At 35.2% G+C, this 20,369-nt stretch overlaps 4 protein-coding genes across 12 annotated transcripts; 1 reads left to right on the plus strand and 3 right to left on the minus strand.

The window, feature by feature from the left end:
* The first annotated feature begins 535 nt into the window (after positions 1–535).
* Positions 536–4,679, plus strand: LOC114410485 (GDSL esterase/lipase At1g71691-like). Of its 2 annotated transcripts, none has more exons than XM_028374446.1 (5): positions 536–889; positions 2,245–2,366; positions 2,604–2,843; positions 3,146–3,395; positions 3,552–4,010. In XM_028374446.1, the coding sequence occupies exons 1-5, from the start codon at positions 613–615 to the stop codon at positions 3,770–3,772; spliced, it is 1,110 nt and encodes a 369-aa protein (XP_028230247.1). In that variant the 5' UTR covers positions 536–612; the 3' UTR covers positions 3,773–4,010. The 2 variants fall into 2 exon arrangements, with proteins under 2 accessions (XP_028230247.1, XP_028230249.1); XM_028374448.1 differs by lacking the exon at positions 3,552–4,010 and adding an exon at positions 4,590–4,679 and having other exon boundaries at positions 554–889.
* Positions 4,006–7,079, minus strand: LOC114410484 (GDSL esterase/lipase At1g33811-like). The gene is made up of 5 exons (XM_028374445.1): positions 6,541–7,079; positions 5,615–5,739; positions 5,240–5,488; positions 4,538–4,796; positions 4,006–4,396 (listed from the first exon to the last, which is right to left on the minus strand). Exons 1-5 carry the CDS (start codon positions 6,818–6,820, stop codon positions 4,179–4,181), a joined length of 1,131 nt encoding a protein of 376 aa, XP_028230246.1. The 5' UTR covers positions 6,821–7,079; the 3' UTR covers positions 4,006–4,178.
* A 2,207-nt stretch (positions 7,080–9,286) lies between these two features.
* On the minus strand, positions 9,287–14,990 carry LOC114410486 (splicing factor U2af large subunit B-like). Of its 8 annotated transcripts, none has more exons than XM_028374450.1 (13): positions 14,768–14,990; positions 13,758–14,086; positions 13,404–13,523; positions 12,919–12,989; positions 12,213–12,283; positions 12,070–12,117; positions 11,906–11,965; positions 11,454–11,514; positions 11,260–11,372; positions 10,700–11,152; positions 10,470–10,605; positions 10,179–10,246; positions 9,287–9,696 (listed from the first exon to the last, which is right to left on the minus strand). In XM_028374450.1, the coding sequence occupies exons 1-13, from the start codon at positions 14,894–14,896 to the stop codon at positions 9,559–9,561; spliced, it is 1,797 nt and encodes a 598-aa protein (XP_028230251.1). In that variant the 5' UTR covers positions 14,897–14,990; the 3' UTR covers positions 9,287–9,558. The 8 variants fall into 8 exon arrangements, 7 of the variants coding, with proteins under 7 accessions (XP_028230251.1, XP_028230250.1, XP_028230254.1 ...); XM_028374449.1 differs by having other exon boundaries at positions 12,070–12,123; positions 14,768–14,989; XR_003666305.1 differs by having other exon boundaries at positions 9,668–9,696; positions 10,179–10,392; positions 12,070–12,123.
* A 3,413-nt stretch (positions 14,991–18,403) lies between these two features.
* LOC114410487 (glucuronoxylan 4-O-methyltransferase 1-like) lies at positions 18,404–19,853 on the minus strand. Its single transcript, XM_028374456.1, has one exon. The coding sequence runs from the start codon at positions 19,632–19,634 to the stop codon at positions 18,714–18,716; it is 921 nt and encodes a 306-aa protein (XP_028230257.1). The 5' UTR covers positions 19,635–19,853; the 3' UTR covers positions 18,404–18,713.
* Between the last annotated feature and the right edge of the window lie 516 nt (positions 19,854–20,369).

Here is a 20,369-nt window from a genome sequence, read left to right on the forward strand (position 1 = left end):
GTAACAAATACTAATTTCTTACATGTTGGAAATCTCCCATTCAATTTTTCTAGTTAAAGTGTTTTTATATTGATTACTACAGTAAAAAGAGATTAAGAAAATGAGTATCAATAACTTAAGAATAATTTTAAAATAATTATAGAAACTACTGACAAATTTAATATTTGAAGTGATTAAAGGGTCCCGTTAAATGCAGTAATAACTCGTTTGACTTTCTCTTCTGCAACATGCAGATTGCAGTAGACATGGCAAGCTATTGCTACGTGAAGTACTTACCATACATTATCCTCAAGTCCCCACAGGCACGGTCACGAAAAAATAATGAGAGGGTGCATGAAAATGTGTGGAAAAATTCTTGAAAATGGAAAAGGGAAGTAGTAAATAAATACTTGCCTGCACAAGTGTTGGATACTTGGATACTTCAGTTTGTATAATTACTGCAAGGTAGAGAACAGGTGAATGTATTGATTGCATTTCAACCACCGTCATATACTACCATCTTCTATTAAACCCTCTTCACTCTCCTTTCAAAACCATACTCCACTCTATTTTTGTTGCATGCATACATACATACATATACAAAAATAGATAAAACCACAGGTTCTTTGCTCCATGTGGCTCTCATCAGGTTCTGATCACACTTTGATGGCAAAGTTTGGATTATCTCCAATCTTGGTGCTTTTCATGTTGCTGATGAGTGGTGGTATAGTGAGAGGCCAAAGAGAAATGGTGCCTGCCATGTTCATATTTGGTGACTCTCTCATTGACAATGGCAACAACAACAACCTTCCTTCCTTTGCTAAGGCCAACTATTACCCTTATGGCATTGACTTCAATGGAGGCCCTACTGGTCGCTTCTCTAACGGCTACACTATGGTTGATGAAATAGGTATCTCTCTCTCCTTTATCAATTCTTTTTTCTTTTTTCTGGTGCTAATCAATCACATTAAAAAATTAAAGCCTATATATCTAGATTATGGGGTTTGTGTGCGAGTCCAGATGGATGTGCAAATAAAATATGTATTTCAGTGTCATATTTTAATAATAAGACTACTCAGTATTCAGAAATTATTACACCCTTTCTCTTAGCATAGACTGCTATTTCAAGCATAGCTTGATTGAGATTTGAGTCATAAGGGTATACTTTTTGGTAGCAACATTGACTACTTGACACATATGATATACCTTGCTAGAAGGAAAAATATATCGTATAACATTCTTCTAGTTTATGTAATTTGACTAGTTAGTCACAAAAAATCAGATTTCTCACTTTATGATTAATTGTCCTCACAGATTTAGAAATATAAAGTAAAGTAGTCGAATTGTTCATTTTCTTAACATTTAGCTTTTTGGGTCAAAAGTGTCTTTTGAGGGCATGCTGCCTTTTTTCTTCTTTTTTTTTTTTTTTATCACATTTGCCGTGTATCTCTTACATAGGAAGCCTGCCAAGGCTACCAATACCATTAATGAGGTGATCAACTGTTACACCTAACGGCCTAACTCTTAGCCACAGGCGATTTTCTGAAGCAATTGCTTACTGTAAATTTCTCTTTTCTGCTTCAATGGCAAATGCTGCTTTGTATATGTGATTGGTGTATGCGGCAAAAAGGGTAGATAAATTTCTGTCACTGCATTTTCTTGCAGTAAATGGTGCATTAAAGAGGATATGGGCTTTTCCTGCATTTTTAGCTACACTACACAGCCCTTGAACCAGAAAACTACTTGTGTAAACACACTCTGCGTACCCAGGTTGGGTATATTAAACCAATCAGTAAACTCATTGTAACCTCATGCTTAATAATAATATAAATCTTGGTTTTTGTCACATGATAACTTATTTATTGTTGATTAATTTATTCAACCTAACTTGGGGAGTATATTCTCCCACCTAATTTGTGTAGACAAAACCTACACAAGTGTTTCTCATTAGACTGTAGTGAGTAGAGACCAAAAACATAAAGTTAATGCTGGTCCTATTAAATTACCCACCACAAAAAATCATGCATTAAGTTGCATCTTAGTAGTTGCTAAATAAAATATGTAAGGGTCAAATGCTTTCTAAAAATAATGTCATAAAGATCATTCAGGTTAAGCTCAAACTTTCTTTGTAGGCATGTTTTCAGTAACATTGTTACTTTGGTGCTTTTTATTTTATCCCTAATAATCGTTAATTAGTTAAAATCTCATGCTTTGAATTATGTATCATTTCCCTGAATTGAAAATGATGTGTTTATATTAATGCAGCTGAACTGCTTGGACTTCCCTTGATTCCTGCATACACAGAAGCCTCAGGGAATCAAGTGCTTCATGGAGTAAACTATGCTTCAGCTGCTGCTGGAATCCTTGATGCCACTGGCAGAAACTTTGTGTGTAACATCCATTTATCATTTTAGATTTTGACTTGTACATTACTTTAAACAACTTTTACTTATTGTTTTTGTATGATCATTTTATTATTTTGTTTATTAGGAAACGTTCAGTTACTATTTTTGTATTTTAAAGATACACAACAAAACCTCAATTTTTTTGTTGGCTTCTATTTCCAACTCATTGACTGAAATACAATATGTAGATTGTATCATAATTGGTTCTATTTTGGGCAGGTTGGACGCATACCATTTGATCAGCAACTTAGTAACTTTGAGAACACATTAAATCAAATTACTGGGAATCTTGGAGCAGACTATATGGGCACTGCGCTTGCGCGGTGCATATTCTTTGTTGGAATGGGCAGCAATGACTACCTAAACAACTACCTTATGCCTAATTACCCCACTAGAAATCAGTACAATGGACAACAGTATGCTGATCTTTTGGTTCAAACATATAGCCAGCAGCTCACGGTAAGATTTTTTAGTTTCTTCAGATTGCACACAATCCCTTACTTTCTTTAACGTTATTAGAGTACAAGTATGAGGTAAAATTCCACATCAGGTACAAGTGAAAAAATTGAGTACCATATAAGTAAGGAGAATATCCATAAATCTGAACCTTAAGTTTTTGAATTAAAGTGTGGTGTCAAATTTTTTTATGTGGTTACTCCCAGTGTTTACTCCCTTCAAACTAATGAGTTTACTCCCTTCAAACTAATGGGATAGTGTAGGAGTCAAAAAAGGAAAAATTAATGGTTCATGATGTGTTATAGAGGCTTTACAATCTTGGAGCAAGGAAATTTGTGATTGCTGGACTGGGGCAAATGGGATGCATTCCAAGCATACTGGCTCAAAGCATGACCGGAACCTGCTCCAAAGAAGTGAACCTGCTAGTGAAACCCTTCAATGAAAATGTGAAGACCATGTTGGGAAATTTCAATAATAATCTACCTGGTGCCAGATTTATATTCGCCGATTCTTCCCGCATGTTCCAGGACATCCTTCTCAATGCTAGATCTTATGGTATGAATCAAAAGATACTATTGCATATCCAGCTCAATATATAACACATAAAACTGAGTGTTACATTATTTTAAACTTATGGTTTAGCACTTTGCAATGCACATTTTCAACATGTATTTGATAATGAGACTAATGGTTTAGTTTCATTATGTGTAGGGTTCACTGTGGTAAATAGAGGGTGCTGTGGCATTGGAAGAAACAGAGGCCAAATTACATGTCTTCCATTTCAAACACCATGCCCTAATAGGCGTCAGTACGTGTTCTGGGATGCATTCCACCCAACTGAAGCAGTGAACATTCTCATGGGAAGAATGGCTTTTAATGGGAACCCCAATTTTGTTTATCCTATAAACATAAGGCAACTTGCTGAGCTATAAATTGAGCCCGCTAATAAGTGGGAATCTTGTGGTGTCAACTTGAATGATCAGTTCACATTTAGTAATTAGAAGTGTGCGGAGTAACAAATTTAGTACAGGGAATCTATTAATAGTCAGAATGGCTGTCATGAATTTGAATTATGAGTGGCACAAATTAAATACTGGAGAATGGAGAAGGAAGAAAGGGAGCAAAATAAAATAAAATCGAAGGCTGCCTGAAGTAATTCATATATGGTTAGACTGAAGCATCCTTATTATATTATATTATTCCTACGCAATGGCATCACTCGTGTACAAAGGAAATCATATGGTTTAAGCACCAAGAACACATTCTTACAACATAATATCACAAATACTATAATCAATCCACCACACAAACAGACAATATCAAACATAAACCAAACTTTTACAGCATTGCCAATTGTTGAATATTAATGGGATAAGTGTATGATTGTGAACTGTATGTTGCCTTTGCTAGTAAAATATTGGCCAGTTCAGTGGGGTGGAAAGCATCCCAGAACAAGTACTTCTGACGATTTTCACATGGTTGTTGCTGAGGAAGGCAAGTAATTTGCCCATTGTTCCTGCCAACTCCACAGCACCCTTTGTCTATCACATCAAACCCTGTGTGAAATAATATATATATATAAATATATATATATATATATATATATATATATATATATAGTGCAAAATCAGCTTTTGAGAGCATGTGCTTTAACATGATTAGAATTTAGAAGGCATGTCTAAGCCAAAGAGAATTACCATATGATGTTCCATTTGAAGATAAATCTTGACTGCTTTGATAAAAATCCAGATACACAAACTTCGCTCCCGGAAGCTGCCCTCCATTGAAGTTCTGAACCATTGTCTTAAGGCCTGAGTTAAATAACGAGATGGCATTGTTGATTTTTTCATTGCATCTGCTGCTGTTACCATGAAAACGGGCTAGTTGATATGGAATGCAGCCAATTTGGCCAACTGCTGTAACCATCACTTTTCGCGCTCCTAGCGAATATAGTTGCTGGACAATTTTAAGTGAACAGCACATCAGTAATAATCTATCATAAGGACATGCAAGACAAATTGAATCCTTCTTAACATATAAGATTAAAAATACTAAGCAAATAGCCAAAATAGACCATCTAGACTGAGGAATAATAAGTGAAACTACATAGCACTAAATGTTAATGCAAGTGATCATGGAATCAGTTATTACACACATCTTAATTTAACTGATTTGTATATCTAGGCCTTCAAAAGGTCATCATCATATTTTGTCAAAATGGTTGGTTTTGAAGTACATATTAGGTTCTCAAATTACATTGCTCAAGCAAGTGGCCACTCCATTACCTTGATACTACATTGTGTTCATAGGAATGAAATGATTGTTATTTGTTAACCTGACCCTGAATGCTAATGCAAACTATATGTAGAGTCATTTAAATTTAGATGTCGATAACATACAGATAGCTTGCGAGAGTAATCTTGAAGAAGGACAGATGCAAAAGCTTTAACAGTATAATCTGAGCTAGTTGAATAAAAATCTGACATGAAGTAGTTATTAAGGTAATCATTGCTTCCCATCCCTGAAAAGAATAGACATTTGTTTAGGTAGCTATTAAGTGATTCATTGTCTCCTCTGAAGAACCTTCTCAACTGCTGCACTGTGTTGCCAAAGTTAGCCACTTGCTCATTCAATGATGTATGAGCCCCCTGCAAACAATTACATAAGAAAATCAGAGGAGGTGTGGCTCAGGAATTATTGTGCCTCACAGAACGATATGTACATTTAATATGTGCTTAATTTCTCAAAATACTCATGAATATGAATTTGCATACAAGGTTACTTCCTGTTTCTTCTCTAATGCCTGCTGCTCCAGATGCATAGTTAGCTCCTCTTAATAGTTCCAAACCCCTTGCTCTTGAGTATGGAGCAATATATGTTGGAAAGCCCAGAAGCTGAGCTGCAGTTGTCAATTGTTGTAGTCTTAAGTAATAATAGCTACGTACATATAGGTTTTTATTGTTAAGTGGTACGTATGTCTTTCAGCAAAAATAAAACTATGTAAAATGGCGCAAATAATACAGAAGTTACCATAATACTATTTTTAGCTTTTGCTGCAATGCACGTCAAATGAAATATAACTTAGAACCAAACACGTTATAAGAAAAACTTGGCATGTTATGCTATTCTATAGTTGTTTGTTACAAAATAAATCCATATGGTGGGGGTAAGCATAGGAGAGAAGTATGGAACATTTTCTTTGTACTATTAATAAAAATTTAAGCTATGTAACATCAAAGAGATTTTTTCTTTTCTTTTTGTACAACAGTGAAATGAGGTTTAAACCTATAACTTCATGCAAACTACCAAAAAACCACATTCAAGGTTTTAAACAATGGTCCACGACTATGATCTTAGCCAAAAAGTCAATGTTTCTTTAGTGTTTACGATCACAACGTGACCGCTGTGGCCACATTGATTGCATTTATCTGCAATTTCCTGTAATATCAAGAAATGTGACAAAACCGCGACTGCTATTTAAAATCTTGTCCCCACCACTAGACTGGTCCCAGTGAGTGTAACATCAAGAGAGCTAACACTATTATGTAAATTGAATATCAACATAATTCTAATTAGTAATAACTCAAGTGCTATATATTCTACATGATAATTAAATGCTGGCCAAGTACTCATATTATTTATCACTAGCTTAAGCATGCAATGAAGATATCATAGATAAACAATTGGTATAGAAGTGTACCTAAGGCATCAACATAAGTGCGACCATTGGTGAAGCGTCCAGTGGCACCCCCTGGGAAGTCAATGCCATAAGGCCTGTAGTTTGCCCTGGCAAGGGTTAGGATCCCATTGTTGTTTCCATTGTCAACCAATGAGTCACCGAATATGTAGAAGCATGGAACCTGTTGCCCCGGTGGAACCCGTGGCTGCACCACCTGAGACAAGCATCTGCCCCTTATTTGGCACAGCCAGAAGATCCATGTGACTGTGAATGTCAAAGTCATGTCTCTCAAATGCTTCATCTTAATGGCTAATTATTTTTTGGACACAAATGGTGGTCATGGACATGCATTCTTATATATTCTCCTTCTTATTAGACAATTACATGATCATATTTATGATATTCATGTGATAAGTCTAGCTAGCCTATTTGATGATTGGTTGGGTAAGTGAGAAGAAGCTTTTTGGTAGAGTATTTAATGGGTTCTCGCCTCATATTCTCTTTTCATTCGGTGGTTGGAGCTCCATCTCGTGACCAAGAACTGGATCTCCTCCACATACTTATTGGAACATACTAGACAACTTTCCAGAAATGCATGAGTTACAGTTAGTTTACCAAGTTGTGTAGACAAGTTTTTGGCAAGTTAATAATGAAGTAATTGTAAAATTTAAGTTGCTTTGGCCTTATTTTTTGTTTTGACAAAAATCATATAAAACATACATTTCTCGCATTCTGAAATTTGCTTCCACCATATATACTCAATTGATAACTATTGAAGCAATTGAAAAACCGTGATAATTTTAAAATACGATAGTTTTTCATATTTTTTTAGAGTAAATACTAATTAATTATACAATTTCTTATTAAAAAAATGGCAACATGAGTCGGTTTGGTCTCTGAAAGCTTATGTATATACAATTTAGTCTCAAACTCTCTTAAGTTTATGGAAAATTAGTCTTTCCAACATGAAATTAACCAAATGTAGAAACGAAATTTGTAAGGAATTTTACAAATATAGGAATTAATTTGTTATAAGTTGTTTCACAAAGACTGATTCACAGGTTGTCACTTTTTAGAGATGAAAATATATATTTATTATTTTTCTAGTAACAGTAAATTAAACTTCACTTTAAGATGCAACATAATGTCCACCAGCAGAAGGGTCAGACTGTTTGGTGTCCTACGTGGTCTGATAATGCAGACTTTTTAGAGATGAAAATATATATTTATTATTGATGCTTTAGCTAAGGCAGGTCTGATAATGCAAGTTTATCTTCATATTTTTATGTGGTTCCAGCTTTTATTTCGAATGCCTTATTAGCCGACTTTGCCTATATTTGTTTTTTCCCAAATGCCTTTAGTTCTTAATAAAGATTCATTCAAAAATAATAATAAAATCATTTAGTTATGAATATTCGTTACTTTTGTTCATTTATGTCAAATTTTATATTAAAAAATCAATTTAAAATGTAATAAAATTATTTTTATTTTTATATATTTTAATAGAAAACCGCAAATAATTTGTAAAAAAAACTTGAAACAAGCTTTTACTAATTACACGTGTTATACCATTGATCTGTGCTTTTAATTATATTAAAACCCATTTTGTTTTAACTCTAGGTATTTATCTCCCATCAAAAGTTAAGGACTAATATTTTCAAGTATTAAGATCTATTAAAGGTATAGTCTCTCCTAATAGATATTTTTTTATACACATGAACTTGGGAATCAAATCTCACATATTTAAGGAATAAGATTATTTATCAATTATGTCATACTATGTTGATAGTCTTTTGTTTTTATTTATACTAATATTTTTAGCATGTACATTGCATAGAATAAATATTTGTTTTTTATATAGATAAAAAAAGATAAATTAGAAGGGATGATTAGTTAAGAAAATTAAGTACAGTGTATAAATAAAGATAGATAAAAGAATGGTTGTTTGAGGTTGGTTGAGAGAAATTTTTTACTTTATCGTGAGAACAATTAGTGAAATGTACATATAAAGAATACAAGAATGAGAATATTAATTTTTAGTTATATAACAATAAATATTTATCTCCTGCATCTCATTGAAAAGTGGGGGGAAACTTAAATAAAATAACCAGATATTTAATTTAGGCCTTATCAGAATGAGAACATACGAAAAGTTCTTATTATATGATTTTGCTAGTTGAGAAGGGAACCAAGTTGTTGATGCTTTTGCTAGTTTTGGCTATCCTTTTAGATGGGCAGTTAAGAATTTTTTAGGTTGTTTCTCATTTTGTTGTGAATATTGTCAAAGCTGATGTAATTTCTTAATTTTAGCTATTTTTTTAGATGGACAGTTAAGAATTTTTGTGGTTATGCTGCTTTTCCTCGCGACTAATAGTTTTTAGATCCGGGGATTTTTCCCCTTGATTCCACCTATAAAAAAAAAGGCAACATTAACCCAAACTTCAAAGCATTTACTTGCAATTTTATTTTCTCTTCACATTTTCTATTTTCACTTTTAATGCATTATTTTTATTTTGTTTCCTGTTTTCAAAGATTTGAAAAAAAAGACAAAATAAATATAAATAGTTTCAGTACAAATTGAAAATAGAAAAGACAAAAATATATTTTAGCCAATAATAATGCCGCCGTATATATCCAAAATTAAACCCTCACCCCCAACGCTCTCAATAAACTGGCGCATATATACTAACGGCCAACGGACACTAAATTTGATGCCATTTAAAAGCTTATGGTTTATTTTAGTTGTATTGAGTAATAGAAAAATCAGTAGAATCACCAGCAACAAGCTTTAATTTGATTAATGCAGAAGTCCACTTCAAAACAAACCTCACTCAAGCAAATAGAGAATATCTCAAGGGACCACACAGATCCATGTAGACCGGTAAAACTATTTTAACAAATTGTCATCATGTCTCTCTTACTACTCGCATCTAAATAGAACAGTTTCTGTACTATGACCACAACTCTAGCTTACAAGTTTATGATAATAATACAAAAGATTATCCTTGCTAATCAAGATAGAATCCAAACACCACATAATTAACCTTCATAATCTCCCTGAGCAAATTTGTTCTCTGGATAGAAAACAGCTACTACTTGATTTCCATCAAATTTTCGGCCATTTAATCCGGCACGGGCTTTTGTAGCACCGTCAATATCAACGTACTCCAAAAACACCTGTGCAAATAAAAGTTACTTGCAGTTTATAGCATGTATATACCAAAAGAAAAGCACCTTGATAAGCAATTATGCATAATGGGTGAGTTTGTTTAAACTTAAACAAATCAACTTTAAAATAAGCGTTTTTTATAAGAGCTTTTATTTAAGAAACAGATAGGACTTCTTAAAATAAGCAGAAAATTGTTTTTTTTTTTAACAAAAGCAGTTTAGACAAACACACAGAAAAATATAAAGTAACTTATTTTATTAAAATAAATGCTTATTTCAATAAATAAGTTTAAACAAATTCGGGTCGATATTCATTTTCCAACAGTAATTTCTGACAAATCCTCAGTCCCTCACATTAACTATTATTTCGATTCCACAGCTACATCAACCCAGCATTAAGAAAGGGGAAAAAAAGACAAACAAATTATGTGCTCTTAATTTCTATAATTGACAGTAGGAGACTGAATTTCCAGAATAGTTCAACAACACACCTTTCCAACTCCAGCGGCAGGTTCACCATCAGACGGTGGTCGTGGGATCACCACATTCACCAAAGTACCTGCATAAAGTGAAAACAAAACAGTGAAATATGCAAATAAATTTTCATAGACATGCAATGAACAAGCATGCGAGGACAAAGGTTATAGAGGCTTCAGTCTGTAAATTAGGCCTGATTCTCTATGAGAATGTGGGACTACAAATTGGCTGTAAAACAAATAACACAGAAAATTAATATTAGTTCACACTTCACAGTGAGACAAGCAAACTAAATCAGAAATTACCAAATTTGGAGCACTCCTGTCTCATATCATCAAGAATCTCTTCATAGTCTTCATCATCTTTGAGCTCATCAGAAGAAACTGCATGAGTTAAACACACCACCTTTGTTGCCACTAAGGCTGGCTGCAACATAAGTTTCTAAGAAATCAAAGGTATAAAGCAGTTAGAATTTTAAACACATGTGCAAATGATCCAGGTAACAAATACAATTTAACGGACAATCCCATCAAACCTGCAGTGCAATCTGCTGTTGTGCGTGCATTAAAATGCTCTCTTGCTCGGGTTTAGGCTGCTGTGGGTTTGCACCTTGATTAGCTCGTCTAACTGTAAGAGTCTTATCTCCCATCTTTATTCCATTTAGAGCAGCACATGCAATATCTGTAACTGCAAGATCCTGGTAAACACAAAACGCATAACCCTTTGAGTTTCCCGTTTCTCTATCTTTCACTAGATCAAAACCCCGTAGAGGCCCAAAAGTCTCTAAAAGCTCTCTGATCTGTGTTTCAGTAAAGTAATAAGGAAGTCCACCAACAAAAACCCGATCAGGACCATCAAGTCCCCCAGCCGACCCAGGTGTTAAGCCAACAGCACCCAGATTAAGGTTTGGGTTAGGTTGGCTTGGGCCTAGGGTAGCAGCTAAGGAAGGATTATAATCAGTAGGTCTCCTGACCTTAACAGGTGCCCCCTGAATTGAAAAAGAAATTTGGATTAGCACCAATGGATATACTTGCATTCTTGCATAACAAAATGAAAAAAATGATACCAAGCTTTGGATTACAGTCAAAAAGATACCTCGAAAATAATCCCATCCAGAGCCATCGCATTGCTAGCTTCCTCAACAGACCTCATCTCCACAAAGGCAAACTTCTTGTCATGATTAATGTAAACATTGACCACAGCATCACCTGCACACAAATTAAATCAATTAGGCACATTACAATGTCAAGAAACTGGTGGCACACAATTCGTTGAAGTTTATTATGTACCTGGGCCAGCAGTGTTTCCCCCAATCTTAGCCATAACTTGACTGAAGAAAGTTGCAACAGACTGCAGTATAACAAGATCAGAAAAAGATTAAAAAAAAAGCCAAATTGTCACAAACAATGCTATCTCAAGTAGGATCAATATCTGAAAAATGGAATGTTAAATTTAGAAATCCGAGTAAATATTGATTCCTAATTTTTTTGATGTTGGAAAGACTTGGAAGACAAAATTTGCATTAAAATAGAAAATGCATACATATAGTGGGACTGAGACACATTAGCATCATTTCCTCAACTCAAATATTACAAGAATCAGAAGAGTATGTCAAGAGTGTGGTAAGATACTCTAACAAGCTTTGATCAAATGACTAAAATTAATTAGCAAAAAAGATATTTAGCAGATAGCCAAACCAACTTCACTATTCCCGGTTAGAAATTCCAATATTCTATATTACCTGCTCATTAGCTGTAGGAGGGAGGCCTCCAACATACACCCGCCTAGCATGTCGTGTAGCCTGTAAATTCAGTACATCAAATACAGGCCATAATCAGGGAAAGCCATGCTAAAAGGGAAAGAAGGTAAGTCACTAAATCTCATCTCACTGAGAAGCATTTTTACCTGTTGAGTCATAGCCTGCACTGGCATGACAGGGAGAGCACTAAATTGCTGCATCTTAAAAAGGAAAAAAACAAGAATAAAGTGAAATTAATAAGAACTTGACACTAAATAACCATAGCTGGGAAAAAAGAAACAAAAAATACCTGACTTGTAGCCAACGGAAACATATTTGGAAACATTCCAGGAATTGTAGGATTTGCCCCAGTGATCTGACCTGCAAACAAAAGAAAATTGCATCTCAGAACAATCAGAACAAACTCACTACTTCCACTTTTTGCAATCCTAGTACATAAGAATCAAATGGATCCTTTTGCTCCAAAAGGCACGAGCTTAAGCATAATTAAACCTTGTTGCGTATATTGTATCAATAAGATTAAAGGAGCATTGTAAACAAGCTTTAGAGATAATATTTGTGTCTACCAAAGTAGGTAATAGTTTCCAGTTGAAGACGAACAAGACCCACCAAAAACAGGTGCATTGATTCCTCCGTGGACATAAAAGCTACAGATGTCGGCTCACGCCCATTGTCAGCACAGTGGGGCTAGTAGCCCAACATTGCCTTCTTAGAACATATGACAAGACATAGAAACAAAACAAACAAACACCAAACACAAGACAAAAAACCAAAGCACCTTTTAGTTCCAGAATTATATCACTAAGTAAAAAGAAAGACAAAATTACACACCATGGGAAACCAATCCTCAAAGGCTATATATTCATATAATAACTGAACAAAGCTTACCAAGTTAACACCATGCAATTTGATATGAATTTTCCATACTAGGACAAACAAAGAGAAAAAGGCAGTTAAGATTAAAAATTGCATAATATATACATGAGTAAATGTACCTGCAACAGCAGAAGCACCAGTCAACATAGCAGAGGCAGGGGGAGCCATATCAAAACCACTAGTCCTTTTGCTGCAAGTAAATTAAATTAGTTAAAGTAAAACACACCCACATCTAACAAAATTCTTAAAACGAGATGCTTTGAAATGATCAAGGAACAGAAAGGGGTGCCCTTCCACCTATAATATTTGAAATAATGATAGAGGTCCCCATCATTTAGCCATATTAAGGTATTCTAATTGAATTATTTCCTCAAATTTAAATTATCAAGGACGTACCTGAACTGAAATAAAATGGATTTTAGTTATCTATTTAAACTATTTCATTCTTCCACATGCTTTCACAAAATTATACTAGTTCTGTTCCACTTGCACATCCACCAAATATTATATAAAACAAAACAGAATTCCCAAATGGCAGCCACATGCATGATATGTTAAGCAGACATCTATATACTGTATGTTAAGGATCTTTCCAAGAATTCACCTCTTTGAACGAGAACGCGAACGTGACCTTGATCTATGCTCAGATCGACCCCCTGACCGGGATTGAGATCGAGACCGAGACCTGCGCCTATGCTTATCCTCTCTATCATAATCCCTTCTTCTGTACTATCAAATAATGTCAGGTAACAATTGAAAATAGAATACAAATATGAATGAAAAACAATTGATTGAAAATAAAAATGCCACTAAAGTTTTGGAAATACAAGTGTAAATTCAGATGCAAGACAATAATACATTGCATGCAATAAGAATATCTACTGAAAAACTGATGCCGATGAAAACCCTCAAGCTCCAACTCAGATACAAGGTAGTAAGATCCCAAACAAATTTTTACCTGTCAAAGTCACGACTTCTGTGATAATCATCGTCATCTCTATCCCTTGTCCTTTCCCTTCTCTCACCACGATCCCTGTGTCGATCTCTATGATGGCGGTCCCTGTCACGGTCCCTTTCCTTCTCACCATCACGATCCCGGTCCCTCTCCCTGTCTTTGCTCTTATCCCTATCTCTGTCCTTGTCCCTGCTTCTCTCCGAATCCCTATCCCTACTTTTCTCCCTTTCCCTGTCCCTCCCCTTTTCCCTTTTTCTCTCCCTGTCTCTCCCTTTCTCCCGCTCCTTATCTCTGCTTCTGGAAGAATCTCTGTCATAATCGCGAGATCCATGCTGCCAAAATATGATAAAAAAAAGATTAACAGGGAGTAAACAAGTCCTTATCTTTCAAACTTGATAATAGCAATGATGCATACAAAAGTAAGGTGAAAAACAAGAATATGCTTCACAATCAGCATACAAGAACCAAACAACAGGCACCACACAAGCCACAATCACAAACCAATCTGCAAAGAATACATCACAATCGTACATAAAATACCTGAAAAGCAGCTAAACCCAATGTTCCCAATTTTTAATAATTTACATTTTATATTATATTTAAAAGGAAGATGTGAGAACGCCAGATAAAATCATATGATAAAGCATAAGCTTTTAGTGACAGATTGGCAAGAAAAAGAAACAGCAGCATAGGACACAAAGCACAGACTTTATCAGAACCAAAGCATCTCTAATTACACAGTTAAATCAAGAAAGGGGGGAAACAGAAAACAAAATCCCACCCCAAATCTCACCATAACCTACACAGCTCTAGTCAGTTTTACACGCAGCAATGGTGTTAAGATTCAAAACAGGGGAAACAGAAAAACCCTGACCCGAAACCCCGGCTTAGGAAAAGAGGGAAAGGCAGAAAAACCCTAATTTCGCATCGACATGAAACGGCGCAGAAATTAACACAAAAAAAGGGGAGGGGAAGAGAAAAAAATGAATTGATGAAACAGAGAGAGAGCATACGCGAGATTTGGAATCGGTGAGATCGTCGTGGGTGGGTAAAGGAGAGGAATCAGGATGAGGCTGATGATGAGAATTGTGAAGTTCCTCTTCTTCTCCGTTCCCTTCGTATCTCTCTTCGTAATCGGTCATATCTCTCTCTCTCTCTCTCTCTCTCTCTCTCTCTCTCTCTCTCTCTCTCTATGTTGAGTTTGAGTGAGTTCTTTGTTTGTTTCCCCTTACTGTTCTTGTTGGTGAATGGAGATATATCACTCACTCACACAGCATTCCTCTCAATGTGTCGGCCTAATTAGCCCATTCCAATTGGGTTTTACTTACCCCTATGTTAGGGCTAGTCCTGCACTTCTTTTGCTAAGTTCACCCCTAACCTTTTGATGATTTTTTCTTTACCATAACACCCCTAACAAAAATGTATTTCTACTTTCCAAAATTAATTTATACCCCCTAATACATACTGGAAATATGTTTTCATTGTGTATTAATTCAAAATATATATTTCTATTGTGTATTATAATTGCAATTTCTTTATTTTCTTTTATCTATGACCAATTTCAATATTAACACACAAACCAAAACAATACAAAAAAAAAAGTGAAACAAACATAAAATGATAGAAAATAACATCAGTTCTCTTTACTCTTCCTCCTCCTCATCCTCTGATGCACCCTATTCAAGTGATTGACTATGTGAATGACAACGTCTCATGCGTGATGCGATAGGCATTAGTGCTTACAAGATCCATATCCATCAATACAATATGCTTTGCCCGACCAACAAACTCCTTGTCATAAGCCTCATTGGTGGAATAATGGTCAGGTAGTGATCAAGGAATCTTCTACATGTGTTGAAACTACTACAATTATTTCTCAAGAAGATGAGGGCATAACTATGAGCCATAGCGAAGAAATCCAAAGAATGAAAAGATGTCAAGGAACAATTGCCTATATCTGTGCTTCCTACATGGCATCCAAATCTTATTAACTACTACCTCCGACCCCTAATACTTATCATCCTAAGTTTTTTACATAGACCAACAAATAGGAGTGTTCAAGGGTACGAGTAATCCATGAAACCGACCCAATTAGTTCAATTTGGGTTTTCTGAGATGTTTATAATAAACACCATTCATACTTGTGGAAAGAAAGAGGATTTCTCAACTTCAATAACAAAAACAACTATTACTATTTTCATGATACATTTTGAATTTCAAACTGTGTTATAGGATTGGTTTGGATATCTAAAGCAATCATAGTAAAGGTCCAATTCCTTTTGGCCCAACATGTAATCCTAAAGTGGAAGGTTTTTAAAAATAAAAAGGTTAAATTACTTATTTGGTCCCTATAGTTTGAAAGTGATTTTTTTAGTCCCTATAATTTACATTTTAATTCTTTTTTAGTCCCTGTAATTTTGAAAGTGATCTTTTAGTCCCTATAGTTTTATGATTCTTACTTTTTTAGTCCTTATAACTTTTCAAATTATAGGGACTAAAAGAGAATTAAAATACAAACTATAATGACTAAAAAGAACATTTTTAAACTACAGAGACTAAAAGAAAATTAAAATGTAAATTATAAAGACTAAAAAAACCACTTTCAAACTATAAGAACTAAAAAGGTCAAAATCATAAAACTATAGGAACCAAATGAGTAATTTAACCAAATAAAAATGGTCAGGATACTTTGTATGTTGACATGTGTAAAATGTTACCTAATAGTGACTTCAAGATGTTTATAATATAAAACAAAATATAGATATAAATGTGTAAAACGTTACCTTAACAAGGACTTCAAGATGTTTATAATATAGGTATCAATATAAATGCGTAAAATGTTATCCTAAGAGTGATTTCAAGATGTTTATAGTATAGATAACAATTAGCATAATGTACTTCCTAAATTAGATACTCGAGGAATTTTTAGTATATTGTCAAATATTTGTTAATTATTAATTTTACAATTGTTTGGCACCAATCCAATGGTTTCGATGTGTTGCAAGAACTCGCTAGAGCTTCAGACAATTTAATCCTCGACTATTGTCTAAAAACACATTAATTTAGTCCTTTTCGTCGAATCGACGTTAACACCGTTAGGATGTGAATTATAACAGTTTAATTTACAAATAGTGACGGCTAAAGCCACCAGTATAATATTTTGTCAAATCCACAAATAAGTCTTTTTCCCACCTTTGTGCTCTAAAGCATCGAGCACCCATACCAGACATGTGCAGAACCCCCCTTGTAATATTTGAATCGTTGTCTACTACCACCCGCACCTTTCCCTCCTCGCCGATCCCTACTTCCACCCACACGCGCACGATGCACCACTTGGTTCACGTCGACTTGACCCAACTTCGCCATCGTTGTTGCGTAGCACAGCAGCAGCTTCACCCAAAATGCATCTTTGTTCGTAGGTTAGAACGTATAGACCTTCATTGGTGCATGTCGCCGCGAGCACCCATTCACTCCCTCAGCGCTGCCACCAAACTCAATTGCGTCGACAATGTTTGGCTAACTTGGTTTGTCACAAAGTTGGCATTGTGGGCGCGTCAAACAACCTCTGATAGAGGTATTGAGAAAAACCCAAGTCTTACATTAACTAAAAATAAAGTCAAATTAGAATATATAAATGAGGAGCAACCCTCCTCCCTTGAGCTAGCTTTTGGGGTTGAGTTAGGCCTCTCACATTCATTTTAAGATGGTATTAGAGCATATTCAATTCAATATTAATCCAAAGGGCCACCCACCAATTTGTTATTCACGCACAAAAAAAAATCCAAGAAGTGGTAGTATGTGAGGAGGTGTATTGAAAAAAAAATCCAAGTCATATTCAAGATTAATAAAAAAAGATCACTCACTATTGTTATTTTACGCACCAAAAAGCCCAAGAAGGGGTAGGGTATGAGGAGATGTATTAGAAAAAATCCAAATCTCATATTTAAGATTAATAAAAAAAAAAGAGTCGCCCACCATTTATTATTTACACACCACATGTAAAAATAACACTATACAGTGACTACAAAATGCCACTTTTCTTAAAAGAAAATAGTTAGCATTTGCAATCTAATGACATCAATTAAATTCCACGAAAAGAATTAAATTGATGCATTTAAAGAATCAAAATCAATCTTTTAAAAACTTAGAGATTAAATTGAATATTTTAGAATAAATAATTTAGAAATCAAATTGATAATTAAGCCAATATCAAATATTGAATGATTCATAGGTTTTTTTTTTCTTTTTATTTGTGCGCTTTGCTTGTGGAATTGGATTACCAGTCAATCGGATTAATTAATATGCTTTAATGAATTTTAAGGCTGTTGGACGTGGACCCAGAATATATCAAATTATTAATTATTAATAAATGCTAATTAACAAGTCAACATGCACCTCAATTGTTAGCATTATTCTTTACTTTCTTTTTTGAATTTATATAATATATAATATATATAAAATATATGTGTAAGAGTTAGTTTCTTAAGTTGTACGTAATTATTTATTAAAACTCTTTTTACGCCAGTTTTTGTTATATTTTGTTATATCTCATTTTATTTTAAGCCGTAACAGTCTTGTAAGTTTGAAGACTAACTCGTATAGATGCAATACAAGTAAATTTCAAGAATTAATAAAATGTAAGTATAGAATGATTTCAATTGCTACATTATTTCTGGGGAATAATAGTAGTATATAAAGACTTTTGAATCAGACTATGGTCAAGCAGGGGCAGGTATAAGCAACAATTGTTCGTTCCAACAAAGCAACTCCCTGAATTGATGACATCTCCAGAGCCATTAATGACTTGTGTAAATCAGAATGAATTCCAAATATCAATCGCAAAAAATAGAAGTACGTCCACAACACATCATATCATATAGTAATTATATAAGTTTTGATGATAACAATAATAAATGGCTCATGTGAGATGAAATAAAGGGAGCAAATTGTGTTCTTCAACTACTCTGGGCAAAAAGGCCTCCACAAACGAGACCTGTGGCTTGGAATGTTGAAGTGCCTGATCCTCCCTTCTTGCTCCTTGAAATACCCTTCACAGAGAAAAGCCTTAGAGAACATGTCCTCCACTTTCCTATCCACATCATGCACAAAAACATCGGTTTGGCCGCGTTCCTTGTTCCGGGCAATCAAGCCAGCAGTGTAGATTGCACTCATCCTCCCTGGCGCCTCATCGAAGTAGCCGGTGGGTGCATCCACCATGATCACGTCCCAATCAATGTCATAAACCTCACTCGGGAGCCCCTTGTGTGCAAGAGGGCACCTGGAGAATCTCGGGTCCGTAACCTTCTGGCAATCCTCCTTCATTCCAGTTTTCATGAGCTCTTCAGCCTGGTGGACCTGTGTGTCGTACATGACATGGTAGGACTCCAAAGAGGGTACCTTCTCCTGGATTTGGTCGATCCAGGACTTGTCCTCCTCGAGGAAAACCGTCCGGCCGCCGTAATTTAGCGATGTCCACATGAGGCTGTCATGGCCAAGGCCGAACACAAGGAAGTTGCATGGAGACTTCTTCTCAAGTACCCTTGCTGAGACTGATATCTCGTGGAGGGTCTGCTGAGGCGTGACGTTGGCGGTCGCATAGTGGATGATGGCATTGGCTAATGATGGAGGGGCCTTGGTGCATGGGGGGTTCAAGGGGGGTGAATTTGGGCATGATGATGATGATGGTGTGCCTGCATTTTCTGTTTCTTGTGGTGACACTGGTACTATTGTGTCTGAGCTTGACATGTTGGTTTGTGAGGTGAGTTGAGGAGACAATGAGAATATGGATGACCTGAATACCAAGATGAAGAGGCAGAAAACCGCAAGGCTGAGAAGGGCTACCTTGAAGGTACATGTGAATTGGGTTGTTTTGGATCTCATTGTTGCTTTGCTGCTTTATTGAAGGATATGATCAGATCTCAAGTAAAGGCAGATATATAGTACTCTCGGTTTTGTTTGAGCAAGAATTTGGGCATTTATGTGAAAAAAGTTGTGTTGGAAATCTGAATCTGCTTGGGAGTAAAGTGAGGTCAAAGTGGCTTTAAAAGAGAATGGGGGAAAATTAGTAACAGTCTTTGCACGAGATTTCTAGTTAATTAGTCATGAGGTGTCATACATTTATACTATATGTACTACCTACTAAAGGAACCATTTGGGTGAGAGCACCTAACGTTTGTTGTGATGTTGTGGGGCTCAAATAATGTGGTATCTTCAGATATACTATTTTTTTTATTAAGTCTATAATAATGATAGGATAATGTAAAGGATGACTTATAAGAAAGAAGAGCAGGTAAAGTGACACAAACGATTAATCATGTTTGTTATGATTAGGAAACATGCATTACTTGTATAAAGCAGGTACAAAGGAAGACATTTGGACCCCTTGATTTTGACTATAAAGCTACTAAGGTAACTTTGGGTGCTTAAATGTTTGTCAAGGTTGGTAGAACTGCAATCGTGCTGAACAGTTGGTGTTTTATAAATATTTTGTCGTCTTAAACAAAAATGAAATGCCACCTATAGATGTTATCTGATGTCTGACTCTATTCATGTAAAAGAGATCATGGAGTAGTTTCAAGTTGATTATTTGTGCAATAAAGTATAGCACCGAGTCAA

The sequence above is a fragment of the Glycine soja genome, chromosome 4 (assembly GCF_004193775.1).
Source record: "Glycine soja cultivar W05 chromosome 4, ASM419377v2, whole genome shotgun sequence".
Classification (NCBI taxonomy): domain Eukaryota; kingdom Viridiplantae; phylum Streptophyta; class Magnoliopsida; order Fabales; family Fabaceae; genus Glycine; species Glycine soja.

What these genes read in the sequence shown, in the direction of transcription:
- LOC114410485 (XM_028374446.1), top strand. Translation starts at nt 613, where the DNA reads ATGTGGCTCTCATCAGGTTCTGATCACACTTTGATGGCAAAGTTTGGA. An exon ending in CACTATGGTTGATGAAATAG is followed by an intron (nt 890 to 2,244) that starts GTATCTCTCTCT and finishes ATATTAATGCAG; the next exon opens with CTGAACTGCTTGGACTTCCC. An exon ending in ATGCCACTGGCAGAAACTTT is followed by an intron (nt 2,367 to 2,603) that starts GTGTGTAACATC and finishes TATTTTGGGCAG; the next exon opens with GTTGGACGCATACCATTTGA.
- LOC114410484 (XM_028374445.1), bottom strand. Translation starts at nt 6,820, where the DNA reads ATGAAGCATTTGAGAGACATGACTTTGACATTCACAGTCACATGGATC. An exon ending in AAGAAACAGGAAGTAACCTT is followed by an intron (nt 5,489 to 5,614) that starts GTATGCAAATTC and finishes AATTGTTTGCAG; the next exon opens with GGGGCTCATACATCATTGAA. An exon ending in TTCAAATGGAACATCATATG is followed by an intron (nt 4,397 to 4,537) that starts GTAATTCTCTTT and finishes TATTTCACACAG; the next exon opens with GGTTTGATGTGATAGACAAA.
- LOC114410486 (XM_028374449.1), bottom strand. Translation starts at nt 14,896, where the DNA reads ATGACCGATTACGAAGAGAGATACGAAGGGAACGGAGAAGAAGAGGAA. An exon ending in TCACCGATTCCAAATCTCGC is followed by an intron (nt 14,087 to 14,767) that starts GTATGCTCTCTC and finishes ATATTTTGGCAG; the next exon opens with CATGGATCTCGCGATTATGA. An exon ending in TGCAGGCTATGACTCAACAG is followed by an intron (nt 11,966 to 12,069) that starts GTAAAAATGCTT and finishes CTGAATTTACAG; the next exon opens with GCTACACGACATGCTAGGCG.
- LOC114410487 (XM_028374456.1), bottom strand. Translation starts at nt 19,634, where the DNA reads ATGAGATCCAAAACAACCCAATTCACATGTACCTTCAAGGTAGCCCTT.